This window comes from Saccoglossus kowalevskii, chromosome 10 (genome assembly GCF_978046115.1).
Source record: "Saccoglossus kowalevskii chromosome 10, keSacKowa6.1, whole genome shotgun sequence".
Classification (NCBI taxonomy): domain Eukaryota; kingdom Metazoa; phylum Hemichordata; class Enteropneusta; family Harrimaniidae; genus Saccoglossus; species Saccoglossus kowalevskii.
The window spans coordinates 12,081,219-12,098,202 of record NC_140650.1 but is presented as its reverse complement, the minus strand read 5'-3'; the positions used below and the strand labels follow the sequence as shown (position 1 = coordinate 12,098,202).

At 32.0% G+C, this 16,984-nt stretch overlaps 1 protein-coding gene across 1 annotated transcript; it reads left to right on the top strand.

Annotated features, from left to right (window-relative positions):
- Positions 1 to 509: 509 nt before the first annotated feature.
- LOC100372585 (uncharacterized) lies at positions 510 to 11,433 on the top strand. Its single transcript, XM_006820582.3, has 3 exons — positions 510 to 1,318; positions 8,402 to 8,589; positions 10,623 to 11,433. The coding sequence occupies exons 1-3, from the start codon at positions 674 to 676 to the stop codon at positions 10,696 to 10,698; spliced, it is 909 nt and encodes a 302-aa protein (XP_006820645.1). The 5' UTR covers positions 510 to 673; the 3' UTR covers positions 10,699 to 11,433.
- The last annotated feature ends 5,551 nt before the right edge of the window (positions 11,434 to 16,984 follow it).

The following is a 16,984-nucleotide window of genomic DNA, read 5'->3' as shown; positions in this document are numbered from 1 at the left end:
TAGATATAAAAATATGAATCGAATTTTCCACTTATTTTTCCAATTTGCAGATTCAATTTATAACCAACTCATAATGGCAAGCAATATTGGAGCCACGTCACACAAGCAACTAATGGACGATATTGATGAAAAAATTCTTCTTTGTCCTATATGTCAAGAAAGATTCACATCACCAAAAATATTACCATGTGTTCATACATTCTGTGAGAAATGTCTGAAGTCGTGGATTGAAAAGAAATATGGTAAACTGACTTGTCCATCTTGTCGCAAACCACACGTCATTCCTCCAGGTGGTGTCAGAGAACTAAATAACAATCTGTTTATAAACGAAATGCTGGAAATGTTCTCTAAAGTCAAGATTGGTCAAGGTGTGTTGAAGTGTGATGTGTGTGCATCGGCAGCCTCGTTCTGGTGCAATGACTGCGTCGAGTTCTTTTGTAAAGATTGCAGTGTACAACATAATCGTATGCGAGTTACGAAAAACCACAAAGTGATCACAGTGGAGGAGTACCAAATATTAGAGAAATCCGATCAGCGTCATCTCACTCGACCATGATTCTGTAGAAATCACCCTGACAACCAGCTGGAGTTATTCTGTGATTTGTGCCAAGTTACAGCATGCATAAAGTGTAGTATAATCGATCATAAAGGAATCGATCATAAAATTATATCCATGGAAGATGCCGTGAATAAATACGCTCCTAATTTACGTAGTCTCGCAGATAAACTTGAGAGAGCAGTGACGTCACTGAAATCTTGTAAAGAAAAACAGGAACAAGCAAGAAAACAGCTCAAACGTAACCAAATATCAGTAGAACAAGAAGTTAAGCAACACGTAACTAACATTATTAAACGTGTAAAACAAGAAGAGCAGAGACTTCTTGCCAAGGTAACTGAGATATGTGGTAAGAGAGACAAAGAATTACAGGCGCAGATGGAACACATTGAGTTAGATTTAGGACGTGCAGAAAGTATGCAGTCTTACGCTATCAACTTTCTTCACCATGGCAACTCAGCTGATATTCTATCACAAAAACAGAATTTAGAAGTTGGACTGACAGAGTTAGGACATACATCCCTAATAACTCAGTATGAAATAGAGACGGACATTAAATTAACATTTCAGGAAAGTGTTTCACCACAGACGTTATCCATCGGCGAAGTAAACTGTGAACGTACTGAGAGTTCCCCTCAAGGAAAGGTTGAATGCAGTTCTAAAGTTATCACTCCGAACATGCCACATGGTACAATGAATGTGGGCGGTCATGGCAGTAATTTCATCACCATCAATTACAATATACCGGATGGTGTTCAAGGGGTAAGACACATATAACCAACTTATTATCACCATTACTACACATTCATTAAATGATGCATGGTTTCACAACTATCTTAATTACTTTATGTTATATTTTTCCCTGGAAACTTGTGCAGTACAATTCCCGATTCCTGACGAACACGATGTTTTGATTTTGCTCAACGTAAGACGCTATGACAAAAATATAAAAAATAAAATTACCCCGCCATTGTTATCCAACGTGTTATTTCCTTTACAGATAAACTGAGCAAATGATCTCTCTAAAATAATTACATTATAGACGCGGACATGTACGAGTACAATATTTCCACTGCTCTGTCATAGTTACGTATGTGGTAACAATTCTATTTTGTTATCATTATTACACATACACACACTCACATATACACAATTTATTAATATATATTTAATTAATATAGTATATTTAAATAAAAACACATTATCATTTAAGCCCTGACATATCTTTAAAGAGCTATAATATTTCTAACAGCACATCTCCACAAAACATCTCAATTCATAATTCAGAATGAAAGACTTTGTTGATGTCTGTCCTCATTGAGTGATAGTGTATTACGTATATATAAAATCCGTGGTAAATGACGGCCAATCTTTTATTACTGAATTTTCAGTAAATTAGACTTAATTATATTTAGATTTGTTAATTTTGGCTGGTTTAATGATAGCCAAGTGTATATTAAACCATATTTGTCCAACTAAATAACATCAATGTTCAATGACAAATCAAGACTTGCTTTTAGTAGTGTATATGTTTTATTATTCCAAGGTAGTAAATGACGACCATGTCTACACAGAAGTGTACATCTCTCATTTAAGATTCTGCAATGCAAGTTTTTTGGGACTGTGACATCGAGGAGCGTTATATTGCGCTTGCTCGGTTTATTGAAGGTATTATTCCACAAATTTAAACAACAATTAAACGGAGACAACCCTGTACTGAAAATAGACAAAAATATAATTATATTAAGTTGTATGAACTAGTTTATCAGTAATTTACTAACGTTTAATAATTTACCGATTAGAAGGTGAAAATATCGTAAACAGTGATGAGCTTTTCCTAGTAAATGATTATAAATAAGATGCATTTAAACTCATTGATATGGCGCCCTCTATTACATTACATAGTTGTATTAAAGCACTTGACGTGATCAATTTGCATCAATATAATTTACGATTCCTATCACCAGGGTGTGATGCTATCTAAAATGTTACTTATAATGAAATGGTTTTTGGTACCAGATAATCTGCTACAAGTAACATATTGATACTTTCACAATTTGTATATTAGTTATATTTCCACTATTTTAGTATTGCCACTTCCACTATCAGTATTGTCATAACTCCATCCGTACACTAGTATTGTCATGATATTTTAACTACTAGTACCATATTAATAATACTAATACTAATATTATCGTATTGTTACTTCCATTACTTTCATCTTAGTAATTATATTACTACTATTATCTGTATGATACTTTCATTAATAGTAACCCAATGACATTTAAAATACTATTATCATATTGACACGTTCACTACTAGCATCATATTGACGCATTAAGTACTAGTATTGAGTACTGGAATTGATACTTTCTTTACTTATGCCTGAGTAATTCTAAAAGTAACAGTCTTTGCCTGATACTTTCGGTAATGGTATCGTATAGATATACTAACTACTAGTATCGTGTTATTTATTTCATTACGTTTATTTTAGTAATACTATTCAATTAGTTGAGTTTGCAATAATGTTACTACTAGTAAATGTATAATACCTTCACTACGAGTGTCGTATGAACATTTACACGAGAATGTAGTTCATGCATGCTCGTATTGTATCGTATTGATAATTTCATTACTTGTATATTATTAATAATACTGCTAATAGTATTTGCCGGATTCTGTCATTAATAGTATCGTATAGATGTTTACACTATTAGTATTGAATTGATATTTTTACTGTATCTGCCGGATACTTTCACTACCAGTATTTTGTTGACACCCACACTAAATATATTGATTGGTATCGCATTGATACGCACACTACTGATATTGATACTTTTGCTATTAATATCGCATTGATAATTTTTTACTGTATCTGCCTAATACTTTCACTACTAGTATTGTGTTGATACACTACTTATATTGATACTTTCACTATTAGTATCTAATTGATACATTTTTACTGTGTCTCCCTGATACTTTCACTACCAGTATTGTGTTGATACTCACACTACTTATATTGATACTTTTACTATTAATATCGCATTGATACATTTTTACTGTGTCTCCCTGATACTTTCACTACCAGTATTGTGTTGATACTCACACTACTTATATTGATACTTTTACTATTAATATCGCATTGATACAATTTTACTGTGTCTCCCTGATACTTTCACTACTAGTATTGTGTTGATACTCACAATATTTATATTGATCCTTTCGCTATTATTATCGAATTGATACATTTTTCCTGTATCTGTCTGAAACTTTCACTAACAAAATTGTGTTGATACTCACACTATCTATATTGATACTTTCACAATTAGTATCGAATTGATACATTTTTACTGTATCTGCCTGACACCTTCAATACAGTATTGTGTTGACACCCACACTAAATATATTGTTACTTACACTAGTATCGAGTTGATAATTTTTTTTACTGTATCTGCCTGATAATTTCACAACCAGTATCGTGTTAATACACACAATATTTATATTTATAGTTTCACTATTAGTATCGAATTAATACATTTTTACTGTATCTGTCTGATACATTCACTACCAGTATCGTGTTAATACTCACACTATTTATATTGTTACTTTCCCTATTAGTGTCGAATTGATACATTTTTACTGTATCTACCTGATACATTCACTACCAGTATCGTGTTGATACTCACTATATTTATATTGTTACTTTCAATACTAGTGTCATATTACTATTTGGTACTATTTCAAATGATTTACTATATTGTATTACAGATATAGCAATGCTAGTTGTACATTGGTTAAACTATTATTATTATCTCCCTACCACTTCATTAATTGTATCTTCGTATTAGTTTTACTACTAGTATTGTATTTATACGTACAATTCAGGTAATGTGCCAAATACGACCAGTGAGAGCGGGTAAAATTTATACTGACATTGGCTAAAATAATACGTATATGCCCACTTTTGCCTTAATTTACAACAACCTTTCTCACTCAGGAAATGTTATACTCAGAGAATAATTAATCTATACAGTGAGTGGAGTCACGTGATTCCATGGCAATAAATGTATCTTCAGTGTTTAAAGTTACCAAAATATACAGTATTTCAGATGACCATATTTATGATATCTAACATACCTGTAGTCGGTCACTTTCTATGGCAATCAAACGTTTTCACATATGTATCATATCTACCCACCTGATATCTTTACAACGGTGACATCTAGTGTCTCCATTTACTGCAAGTATAGGTGTAGTTCTATGAACCCGTAGTAAGAATCGTAGTGCCTAATTTCAAACATTATCACATTGTTGAAATTAATAAACAAATCTTAAAGAAAAACATTAATTATGTGCAGGAATTGCAGCATATAGCTTTTTTAAAATGTCAACACCCTGATACCCTAAATATTTAAAGTTATTGAGAATTGCACCTCTCTACTTGCCTGATAATTGAGATGTTCGTTGAATACAACGCCCAAATAAGGGTATGGGTGAGCACAATCAATGCTTCTATCGCCTATAACTACAACAACTTTTGTTCTCACTTTCATTGCGAAAAATGATTCACAGTTGCCGTTTTCAGATTGGCAGATATGAACCGTTTCCTAAAACATGCGTACATTACTTCATTGATGTCAGTGACAAGACATTATGGTAAACAAGATCAATTGTAGATAAACTCTCCAAACAATTGACGCAAGTGCGAACATGTGATTTCACAATAACTTCCCTTCGAAACCAGTTTTGTTCATAAACAATTTTACCCCTGGTATCCAGAAAATTAAGTAATCGGTTATTTTATAATAAAACTATAAATTTTGAAAAATGTTGACTGTTAACTATTTGCTTTGTAATTTAATCCATTGCACTGCTCTCGTGAGTATGTAAAATAATCGCTAAACTTTGATTGCTCAATGTTATCAATGCAAACATCCTTTGCCGTTGTTTGCACGTCTCACAAAACCTATTTCATAGCGAATAATATTTACATTTATATTCGATTGAGTTTCATAAATGGGAGGAGCAATATTTTCTTCCAATGCCCTTTTTGATGATTCATTGCATTGTAGCAGTTCATGTCGGGTTCATCGACATCATTTGTTTCATTATTGAACATTCTGTTGAACTTTGGATCAACTTTGGATCGCAGTCGTTCGGTTAATTTTACTATTGTTTTCTAAGTTTATAAGCATGTCATTTAACATTCTAAGGTTGTATGAATGGACTTGTGGTCGCCCTTTAGATCTCAAGTCAAATAGGCTATTATGTACGATGTCTTAAATTTGTCGTTTGGTCTTTTTGAACTTTTCTTTCCCCACTGTTATCGTATATGCTTATGCTTAGTTGTGGTACTGTTTTCATCTCGTCACTTTTACTAATTATATCTTACATTATTACAACTAGTATCTTTCTGATATTGTCCCTACTTTTATATAAATACCTTCACTACTTGTATGTTAGTGACACTATTACTATGCCACTTTTTATTAATTGTATATCTTAGTTAATGTTATTACTACCAGTATGAGTTATTACACTGTCCGTATAGTGATATAATATTATTTTTTTCAATTTTCACGAATTGTATCTTTAAGTTAGTAATAGTATCATTCTTAGTATCTTTCTGATACTATCCCTACTGTGATCTCACTACTCGTATCTTATTGATACTAATACTACTAAGACGAATCTTATGTTTTTACTACCAGTGTCTGCCTGATACTGTCACTACATGTAACGTACTTCCACTTTCACTACTTGTATTTTAGTAACACTATTACTATTATCTTCATGCCACTTTTCACTGCATATTTTCTGGTATTACTATTACTGATATTATCTTAATTATATTTTTACTATTCATAACGTCATGTTACTTCACCTTTTGTATCTTAGCAATACAATTACTATCAGTATCTTCCGCATACTGTTACTCGTTACTGTTATAGTTATATTACTAATTCTTTTTAAGTTAACTTCTAATATCGTTGTGATAAATTTGCTACTAGTATAGTTTTGACATTTTATTACTCGTTTCATTGTGACATTTTACAGGTTTTTGACAATTTAACGTTAAATATCGTCGTAGTACTTTCTAAAATATTATGATGTCAATTTCCCTTCTTGTAATGTTGTTATATATTCAGTTCTAGCGTCATCTTGGTACTTATACTACCAGCATTGTCATAATTCTGTTACTACTAATATTATTGTGGTACATTTTCTTCTAGTATCTTTATGAAACTTTTACTACTATTACGTTAATTATATTTTCACTCCAAGTACCATCATAAATATTTTTACAACTAATGTTGTCAACTTCTGGTATTGTTGTAATACTTGCACTACTATTATCGTCATGTTTATATTACTACTAGTATCGTTGTGATACTGCTGTTACCATAATGACACTTTTACTACTAATATTGTCATGATACTCCCACTTCTAGTATCGCCAAGACACTATTTCTACGAGCATTGTAGTAATTTATTCACTACTAGTGTTATTTCTATTACTTGCACCGTAGCAATTATGATTTACTTCTAGTATTGTTATGATACTTTTACTTATATCGATGCAATAATTTTACTAATAGTATCGTCGTGATAAAATATATGCTAGTATCGTTTTGATACTTGAATACGATAATGAAACAATCACATTTGTGATGAATAATACCAATGATAGTGAGATTGATGAAAATATCATTTTGTGTCACGCAGATGGTAATGTCATCAGAGAACATACTATTTACATTTTAATTATTTTGTGAATACATTGCATACTGACATTTAAAATTATGAATCACATTATTGATATAACAGAGATGACGAAAATTAAACAAAACTGTTCACAAGACCACAATCTCAAATTTGGAAGAAATATTAATTGTATCATGTTATAACAATGGCAAAGCTGATATACAAACTGCTTCTACCAATGTTATGGTAATTAGAAGAAACTTTCTGTTTTTATAGATAATCGGAATGATTGGGGAAACATACACTATACAATGAATGATAAATAAATAATTCATTGTGTATCTTGTATTAATAGATGTAATCTACCTGGGCCTGTTCTTATGATTTTTACCTAATTATATCACTTACAATTATGCAATTCATAACTGTATAATAATTTTTACTAATTGACAAAATATATCAAAAACTAAGAATAATATTACAGGAAAACTATTATTGGTATGGTATTATATTGTATAGAAATGTATTTAATTTCATAATTTTTCAATGTATCACTTTCCTTTTCTGGAAATATCTTCAAATTATAAATATATGGTTTTAGAGGTATATTTGAGTTTGAGTAAAAGTATTCTGGATTTTACCCTAAGCAGACATTGAGGCTTGCTTTCCAAACGAGCTCCGTTGCTTAACGTCATCGTTTTCTTATTTTTATGTGACGTTATTGACATTTGCCTAAAAATCACCAAAATTGGTGTACTATTTGACTATTTATCGTGTGTCATAATTTTGTTATAATACCATCATTCATTTTTCAAACAATAACAAGTCGTTATTAATTACATTTAGTTCAACTATGATTATTTGCAGTACTTATGTATGTTATATGATTGTTGTTGTACTAGTCATTTACTCTCTCCACTTGCTAAAATATTCTAGTCATATTGATCAATCAAACCCAGTACAACCATATCTTGATATGCAGTGTACGGGAGAGATACAATTCAAATAATTTAAATATTCATATTTTTCTATTAAGGTCAGAGTGAGCATCCTAACACAGTACAACCATATCGTGGTATGCAGTGTATGGACAGATACACTTCAGTAATTCAAATATTCATATTTCTATATTCATTTCAGAGTGAACATCCTAACCCTGGACAACCATATCGTGGTATGCAGCTGACGGGATGGCTGAATAACAGTGATGAAGGTCGGGAATTGTTAAGATTATTGAAGATTGCTTTTGATCATCGACTCACTTTTACCATCGGTAAAGACAACACTGTCATTGAGAATGGTATTACTCACAAGCAGTATAATCCATTGTGAGTACAAACACCGAGTCACGTGCCAATCACATTCACCTGGTTCACCTTTATTTACATATATTAGATGAATTATATCAGTGTGTTCTAATAAAGACAATCATTGCAATAAAATTGTTATACACTATTAAGCAAGACAGGTACCAAACTATATTGTGGATTTGATGAGAATCACATATTACGCTCTCTACTGGCTATTATTATTAGTCACGTGAGATTAGGGTAAATAAAATAACCAAATTGTTAGGTTATACATGCAATGCAGCTAATTATACGTATTTGTCACTGGTAATATAATACGGAATTATTTTGATATATTATCTTGTCTCAATGTATGACAAGCTTGTCATGTGTTTAATTGCATCACGTGGATCATTACAGTGTGAATATCTAGGTAAATAATGACTGTTTTTAACAACCACTACATATTCCCATATTGCTCATTCAAGTAGTCACATGTCCTAACACATCACATGACTGAAATGTCAGGTTATACATTCATACATACCGTATATAATGAGTACGTATTTATCACTGGTAATCATAGACACAATAATTCAGCATTTCGTTCATACTAATTGTATATTATGTTTATGAGATGCCCCAAACATCCACATTGCATCATATTATTTCTTAAATTAAGTTCTGGTCAATATTGCTAATAAAATGCAATACAATAAACAATTTCGATGTAGTATACATTACGTTAGTGCGTATCAAGATCTTATGTCCAATAATGGCCTGGCCTAAATGTACAAAACTATGACAAAATATATCAATAAGTGCGATTCTGATAAAACCACCTGGCAATTGTTATTGAACTTTTCTGAATAACCATTGTCTGCCTGAAGTGCGAGACTTAATATAGATTTCATACTAGTCAATAAGGTAGTATTTATATATACAAGTTGAACTGATTTGTTAAATAACAACACATATGGTTAATTATTCCAATCATCAATTACCTCGGCCATTACAAAACTAGATGTATGGACAGTATTTAGATCCTTTGGATAATTTCTCCTTTTATAGCACGTAGTTCTGTACAATGATACGTGCTTGGGACGGTGGTTATTTCACAGATTAGTCATTTGCATATGAATGTGTCAGACACAAGGTCACACAGCCACTGAAAAAAATCATTGATTTTGGTATTTTCATCTGCCGATTTTATCGAACTACAGCTATCCCATTCCTTTATTTTTTGGTTTCCAATAGCCGTACACATTTGGATGCCCCTGCACATGTTAAAACAGACCTTGGTGGGAAAACAAATCGATTGTGCCGATAAACAAGCTTGAAAATCTTTGCTGTGACTTCATCAACGTTTCTATGAGTTTATGTTTTTTCAAAATACAAGGTCTTTAACAAAAAAATAACGTATACTTATTGTCGTCAGATTAACACCAAATTTTCACAGCTTTAAGGTCACAATGAGAGGAACTTCAGTGTGTCCAGACAAACAATTTCATTGATTATTTACCAATGTGTTGTGGTTTGAGTTGGGGGCAATGCTACTAAAACAGAAATTAAAATTCAGGACACTACTTTTCAAAACGCGTTGCTTGAATAAAACTGACCAGACACATTCAATTTACCAGACTATTGATCAACTAGGAAAAGTTAAAAAAAACTTCTTATCACCAGCATAAATTTTTACAAAAAAAGTAATACGGGCATGGCTAACACGCCTTTGAAAAGCTTGAAGTCTGGCGATTCCAAAAATATATACTTTCTTCGGTCTATTTGTAGTCATTTGATCACAATTAGAAGATGAAAACAAGTATGCAAATAATAGTTCCGCTATCTTAACTGGATACTAACTTGACAAAACCCATATATCACCCATTACTGTTAATGGCCACACTCAATGCATAGGTGTGAATTGAAGTAAAACTATACAATCACACTCATATGGTTGAACACATATTGATGTGGAGAATTCAATGGAAATTCAAACATTCACTCATACTCATTTTTTTATACAATATAATCAATATTTAAAATTTTGTCATGAATGTTATCTATTACAGTTGGTTAACATCTGGTGGATGGAATGAATACTATAGAAAATTACGCAAACAACTTGCTGTTAAAGGAATCAAATAATCAACAGCCATGAGAAGGCGTTCTTTATCGACCTCCAGAAATTGTGTTAATATATAAATTGAGTTGACCAGATATAATATTTGCGTAATATTAAATACTAATTATTCAGTATCTATAATTTGATGATTTATATGTTTAAGTTTGTAATTTTATGGTACTTTATATTTAATAATTCTTATCATCGGATTACACTGTGAGCGCCATCATTCTCCCACCAAAATGTTCATGTAACATTTTGCATATCTTTTATTCTTCTGGGAAAAAATCCTATTGTCAACAGGTGTTGGGGTTTATTTTGGGATTACTGACAAATATTGACTCTGATGTTTAAACGGTTAAACAGCAATAATACTAATAATTACATTCTGAATTTCAAATACACAATACATTTTTTGATACAAATGATTATTCGGTCCCCGCAACGTCCTGCATATATCAACTTTCAGTTAGGAAGGCATTATATATATTTGGTTGGCCGGAAATTTGTGTGACAGTGTGTGGGGAATATACTTAATATTTAGATTTTTGCCTGACAGTTTCAAAATATGTTCGATTTGAACCATTGACATGCCTCTGTCATTTACGTGGATGTATGAATGACTAATAGAGCAAATACAGTATGTGACTTTATCAAAAATGGATACTGCCACCTTGGGTTGATAAAATGTGAATTATTTTTCTTTCATATTAATGCACAGATGTGACTTGTACATCTGAATAAACGTTTCTGCTCGAGTAATCAGCCCACTTTTGTTCTCTGTACAAGGTGTTGCATAATAGAAGCATGCTTGAGCGAAAATTCTCAAATTAGGCAAATGTACATTACCAATAATTAACAGCTATATGTGTACTCTTGCTCAGATAGAAGTCTTCAGTGATGCATGTGCACTGAATGTACAAGAACCCTAATGTTTCCAACTACATTCATTACCTGTATATTTGTATACAACAATTTACTGATAGACTATAAATTCATGAGGGCCTTATTTTTTATAATCACATTAATTTTCCTGTATGTTTGTATATATCAAACTATTAGTCCACAAGAACCTTAATTTCCAAAACCAAATACATTAGACTATTATTCCACGAGAACTTTAATTTTTATACCCACATTCATCACCTGTATATATGAATACATCATATTATTGTTAGACTATTAATCCGTAAGCCTTCTAATTCAGCACATTCATTGAGTGTTTTCAGTATACATAATAGTGGGATAAAAATAGATTTATTTCTGGTCCTGGTGCCATGCCATGTGAATTTTGCTGTCATTTTTATGCAAATAAAATTCATGAAAACTACCTTTCAAATAAAAATACATGCTGACCAGAACCAAATCAATTATTTTGTCCTTATTATTTAATATATACTTGCCTTCTTTCAATTGCTTTTGCTCTGTAATTTAAAACAATGAATCAAAGTGTAGACTTGCATAGAGTCTCCTGTTTATTTGTTGTTGTTTTCTCAATAAAATAAAATGTGTTGGAGTTACCGCGAATATCGTCTGTATGCAAGTCTAATCAAAATGAAATAATGAAAAGTACGGTAATGAAATGTATGTATTAATACAAGATTTAATGATATTAGTACCAATGTTTCATCATCTGTCCATGCATGACCAAGATTTGGTTCTGCAATGACAGGTATGCTCAATTTTGATACACTTTTGATGCAAACAAATGCATGTGCATGTGTACGATATGATGCATGTGTGTAGTTGCAACATAGTCCAGCAAGTCATATCTGAGATTGACGCACAGACAGTTTCACAGAACTAAAACCACAATTTTATGTTTCTGATTATGTCTAAATAGGGAGCAATAATTTCATTTACCAAGCAAGTTCAACGTCATGCAATCTGACTTAAAAATTATTCATCAATATCCTCCGCAAGTTTGAATGATTATACCAATTAATGAAAATCTAAATGTGAAACCAAGACAGTCTAGAAAATAAAATATACAAAATTAATTAAACTGCTTGAACAATTAGAGATTGTTTTTTACCGGATAATAAAATACAACCTAAATAATGAAAATATTTATTATATTTTCAAAACCTTTTTCATAAATACCTTATTTAGAATCACGAATTTAACAAAAATTGCATTTATTATAATAATAAACTTTATTAAATCATATTCCCATTTGGATCTTGATAAAGTTGTACAAAAAAAGGAAATAGAAAAAAGACAAAACACACACGCTAGAAAAATAAATGTAGACAGTAAAATATGACTAAAACAATACTTCAGGCTGTATCACAGTACATTTCTATCAATCATTTGTTCGAGAATTAGTGACTGTTAATTATACAGCACCATAGCGCACAGACATCAAATCACATGATTTCAGCCAGTTAACGATTGCAAAAACCTTCAGACCAAGGAGGTGAAATAAAAGCAATTATTACAGGCATTAATTAACTTAATAGCATTAGGAAGCAAAATGGCATATCATAGTATGGGAAATGATAGTCGGGTATTTATGCTAGGCCTAGCAAAAGTCCATCTATCACAGATAAACTGTGTTTAAGCACATAATGGAAATAATCACATTCAATAATCCAAACACAATAATCAGATAGTGGTTTATGTACCTGGATTAATTACAATATGTAAATTAACCTAAATACTTACCGCATCCAAACTGTCTATTGTCAGTGGATGCAAACGTTTTGGCAGCATGTGATAATAACTGATGAAAACAAAATAAAAGTTGGTTATTTGGTTCATTGTCATAGACGTTTAAGATAATACAGATAACACATAAATAATCACCTCTTTTATGGTTAGTGGTGTACTTCCCTGTGCTTCTCTGATAAACTAGAAACACACAATTTATAGAATACGGGATACCTTTTACCACTAGTATCACCTCTGGTACAGTAAATTAGACCGACAACTGAGTTTACGGGTATTATTTAAAAAACAACCTGTACATGTATTTGTTTACTTATACACCCTTGACCGAACTGCGAGCAGGAAAAAAATATTTCCGCACTTGCTTTAGCCCCGTATTTTATGTACACCCTGAGGCATGTATCAGCCGGACAACCGATAGTGAAATTAACATAAATACAACTACAACAGAACGTTATCCTAAATACACGCGACTGCCCCCCATCTATGTTGACGTGTACCCTTCAAAACTAACGCAAACCCTCCAGAAATAAATATAACATAAATATTTTATAATAAAAAATGAACATCAGACGAAACACACCTCATTAGACTTTGATTCGCGTAAGATCTGACGGACAAGTGAACTAATCGTCCACATTTTCTTGGATTTTGGGAGGAATGCAATTGTATTTTGTAAATACTGAGACTTGAGTATGCTTTTACAGCGAGGGAATTTAAACAACCTTCAGCTATTTAACTGAAATATTTCGATGATATTTATGATAAATTTACACTACAGGTATTTTAAGTCAAACACTTTTTTACAATTGTGTGTACCGACCTACGCAGTTTTTGGTTACTGGTATGGTTTTGTGTGTGTCGAACCACACGCTTGCGACCATATCTACTGAATTTTGCAGACGGTACTTTCTGACTATGGCCTTTAGTACTTTCGGTGATTAGGGTATAGTAGGTTAATTAGTTTGATTCAACATAACAAAAAAACGAATGTGTGGTTATGGCATCTGTGATTGCTTCACATACCTCTGCTTATAAACTCAGTAAATGACATTGACTTTATATTATATTTCCTTCCACAAGACACTTTGCAATATGCGTCTTTTGCGGTCAGTAATAATTACGGAAATTGTTGTACACTATCTTATAAACTGGCTTGGCAATTCCCATCACCAATTAGACAATGTCACAGAACTTTCTCAACAAATCCAAAATCACTATCAATATTTGTTTTACTTTACATTTGTACTGTGAGTCATTTGAATCTTAATAATTAGCCAGGTAAAGATGAGCTTGTTCAATTTCCTAAATCATGTTTAAACTCTATGGGAATTTAGTACATTGCAACGCTATATTGTTTTAGATCATAACATTCTAATAAGTATTTAGCAAAACGATTTAAACTAAATCTTCTAAGCATTAGTAACGAGACCCATGTTTTACAAAGGATTATATAAGTGCTATTGATTAGCTGACATTACTATTTAATTCCGGCACTACAATCACACAGTGGATTAAAACGTCATAAAATGTCTTAGCCAACAAAGACACATAACTCAGAAAAATATATTAGGGACGATTATTATTATCAGGGGATCACAGATGGAAAAAGTAAAGATTAATTGGTTTGAGACACAATCAGGATTTTCGCATGAAATTTATATAAGAATAATTCTCATCATGTTGAGATTAATCGTGGTACAGAGATAGTAAAAATAGAGGAGTTATTATAGATTATAGATGACGCAGAATACACGCAAAAAAATGGGTAATGTTGCTAAGTCTCAATGAATATGTGATGCAGTCGATTACCCTTCTTGCAACCTTCGTGCTGGGTATTTTTGGAGATAAATATCTGTCAAAATGAGCGCCTTGTTTCAATGATTCTGTGCACAATGGTGAATTATCATCAAAATAATTAATAACAATTAAACAACGCCTACTCCCCTGTGTGGGAAAAACGGTCGTTTAATTGGTGGACTTATTTGGTTCATGTGATTGAATTCATTATGGTAATCAGAAGGAGATGATCTAAAATATTATATGTCTCATTTTGAAAAAAAAATTCTTCTAATGTGGTTAGTGGAATACTTAATAATGGAAGGTTGAGCAAACCCATGATGATGATATGATTTTGTGCGCGTCGTACTTGTATTGTAAAGTTTTTTAAGAAACGCACATTTAAATCAAAATATTTACAGGACTAACCTCGTCACCGAAACAATCACTTTAATCATGTAAACTTATTGCACGATAACATTGTAATATGAAATTTCATTCACTATTCACCAGTAATAGCGACAGTACTTTGATGATGTGCGTCACTGTTTTCGATCTAAATGTTTGTGTTGACTTTTTACACCAGTGATTAAATATAAAATGTTTACCAATACGACTGAAGCCGGGGATGTCCCTCGTGACTATGATAAACATATAGACATTATACAAATGTACACCCCAACAGCGGTGGACATACAGTTTTAGCGAATCTGTCAACCGAGGCAAAACAAATATTAAATATATCGTGTCAAGGGTTTTTCATGTAGAAACAATTCTGAAATAAACATATGTATCATATAAACAAAATTAATAAAACTCACTCACCCACTCAAATAAATGTTGTTACACTTTGATGGTTATTACATTTATAATTGATCACATTTATTACGTTTGTAGTCAGGGTATTACATTTATAATTGATCACATTTATTACGTTTGTAGTCAGGGTGTTACATTTTTGATTGATGTAATTTATTACATTTGTGGTTGGTATTATATTTATGATTAAGAAGTTACGACTCTATAGTTAGTATTACAAACACTACGATTACAACTGTCCGACATTCGTTTTCGACATTGTGAAATTCTTTCGTTTTTATTTAGAAAATACAGTTTTTTACTAAGAAAAATCATATTTACTTCAGTTATTGTTCATAAATGAGTTGTTGAACACACTACATAGCTTGTAATTTCATTCAGGTTCTTTCTGTCACAAATCAAGACATATAAAAGGCAAAAATATGGAGAATATAGCTTTATTTAATATTGTTTGCGTGGATATTGTTATGATAGCGACTTTACGTTTGCACATTCGGTTAACATGCTGTTAGACTATTGTTTAGAATCAACGACTTGCATATTTAGGGTGAAGATTATAAACATATATTACAGGAATTTTATAAATAGATTGTTTACTTATTGTATCTAGTAGTGGTAGGCTTTAGCTGTGAGACACAACCCTGGTAATCACGTCGTGCCAACGACTGCAGCGATTGGCTGGTCGCATGGTTACTCTGCCACGCCTTAGAGATTTTACTTTTAATATAGAGTTTGTAAACTTTTGTAAGAGAAATAGAAAACGAGAGAACGGTACAGCGAGGAGTTACCTCGGCTGATTGAATGGGAGAATAAAGTTGGACTATCTGTAATGAACTTATGTGTACCCTTTTTGGTCGAATCTGGTACCTCTACGTGTAAGTGATATCAGCCAAGCGGAACGAAGTTCCCTGATCCCTGAACACAACGCTAGTGTTCATGACAATACCGTGCAGAGAACCGTGCATACCACACTTCATATCCACTGTGATTTGATTGTATACATGATATTTTGTTTTTCATTCACTCTGTAATGCCATCCTA

Coding starts and splice junctions, on each gene's coding strand:
- LOC100372585 (XM_006820582.3), top strand. CDS start 674: ATGGAAGATGCCGTGAATAAATACGCTCCTAATTTACGTAGTCTCGCA. Junction 1,319..8,401: donor TACCGGATGGTGTTCAAGGG/GTAAGACACATA, acceptor TATTCATTTCAG/AGTGAACATCCTAACCCTGG. Junction 8,590..10,622: donor CACAAGCAGTATAATCCATT/GTGAGTACAAAC, acceptor TATCTATTACAG/TTGGTTAACATCTGGTGGAT.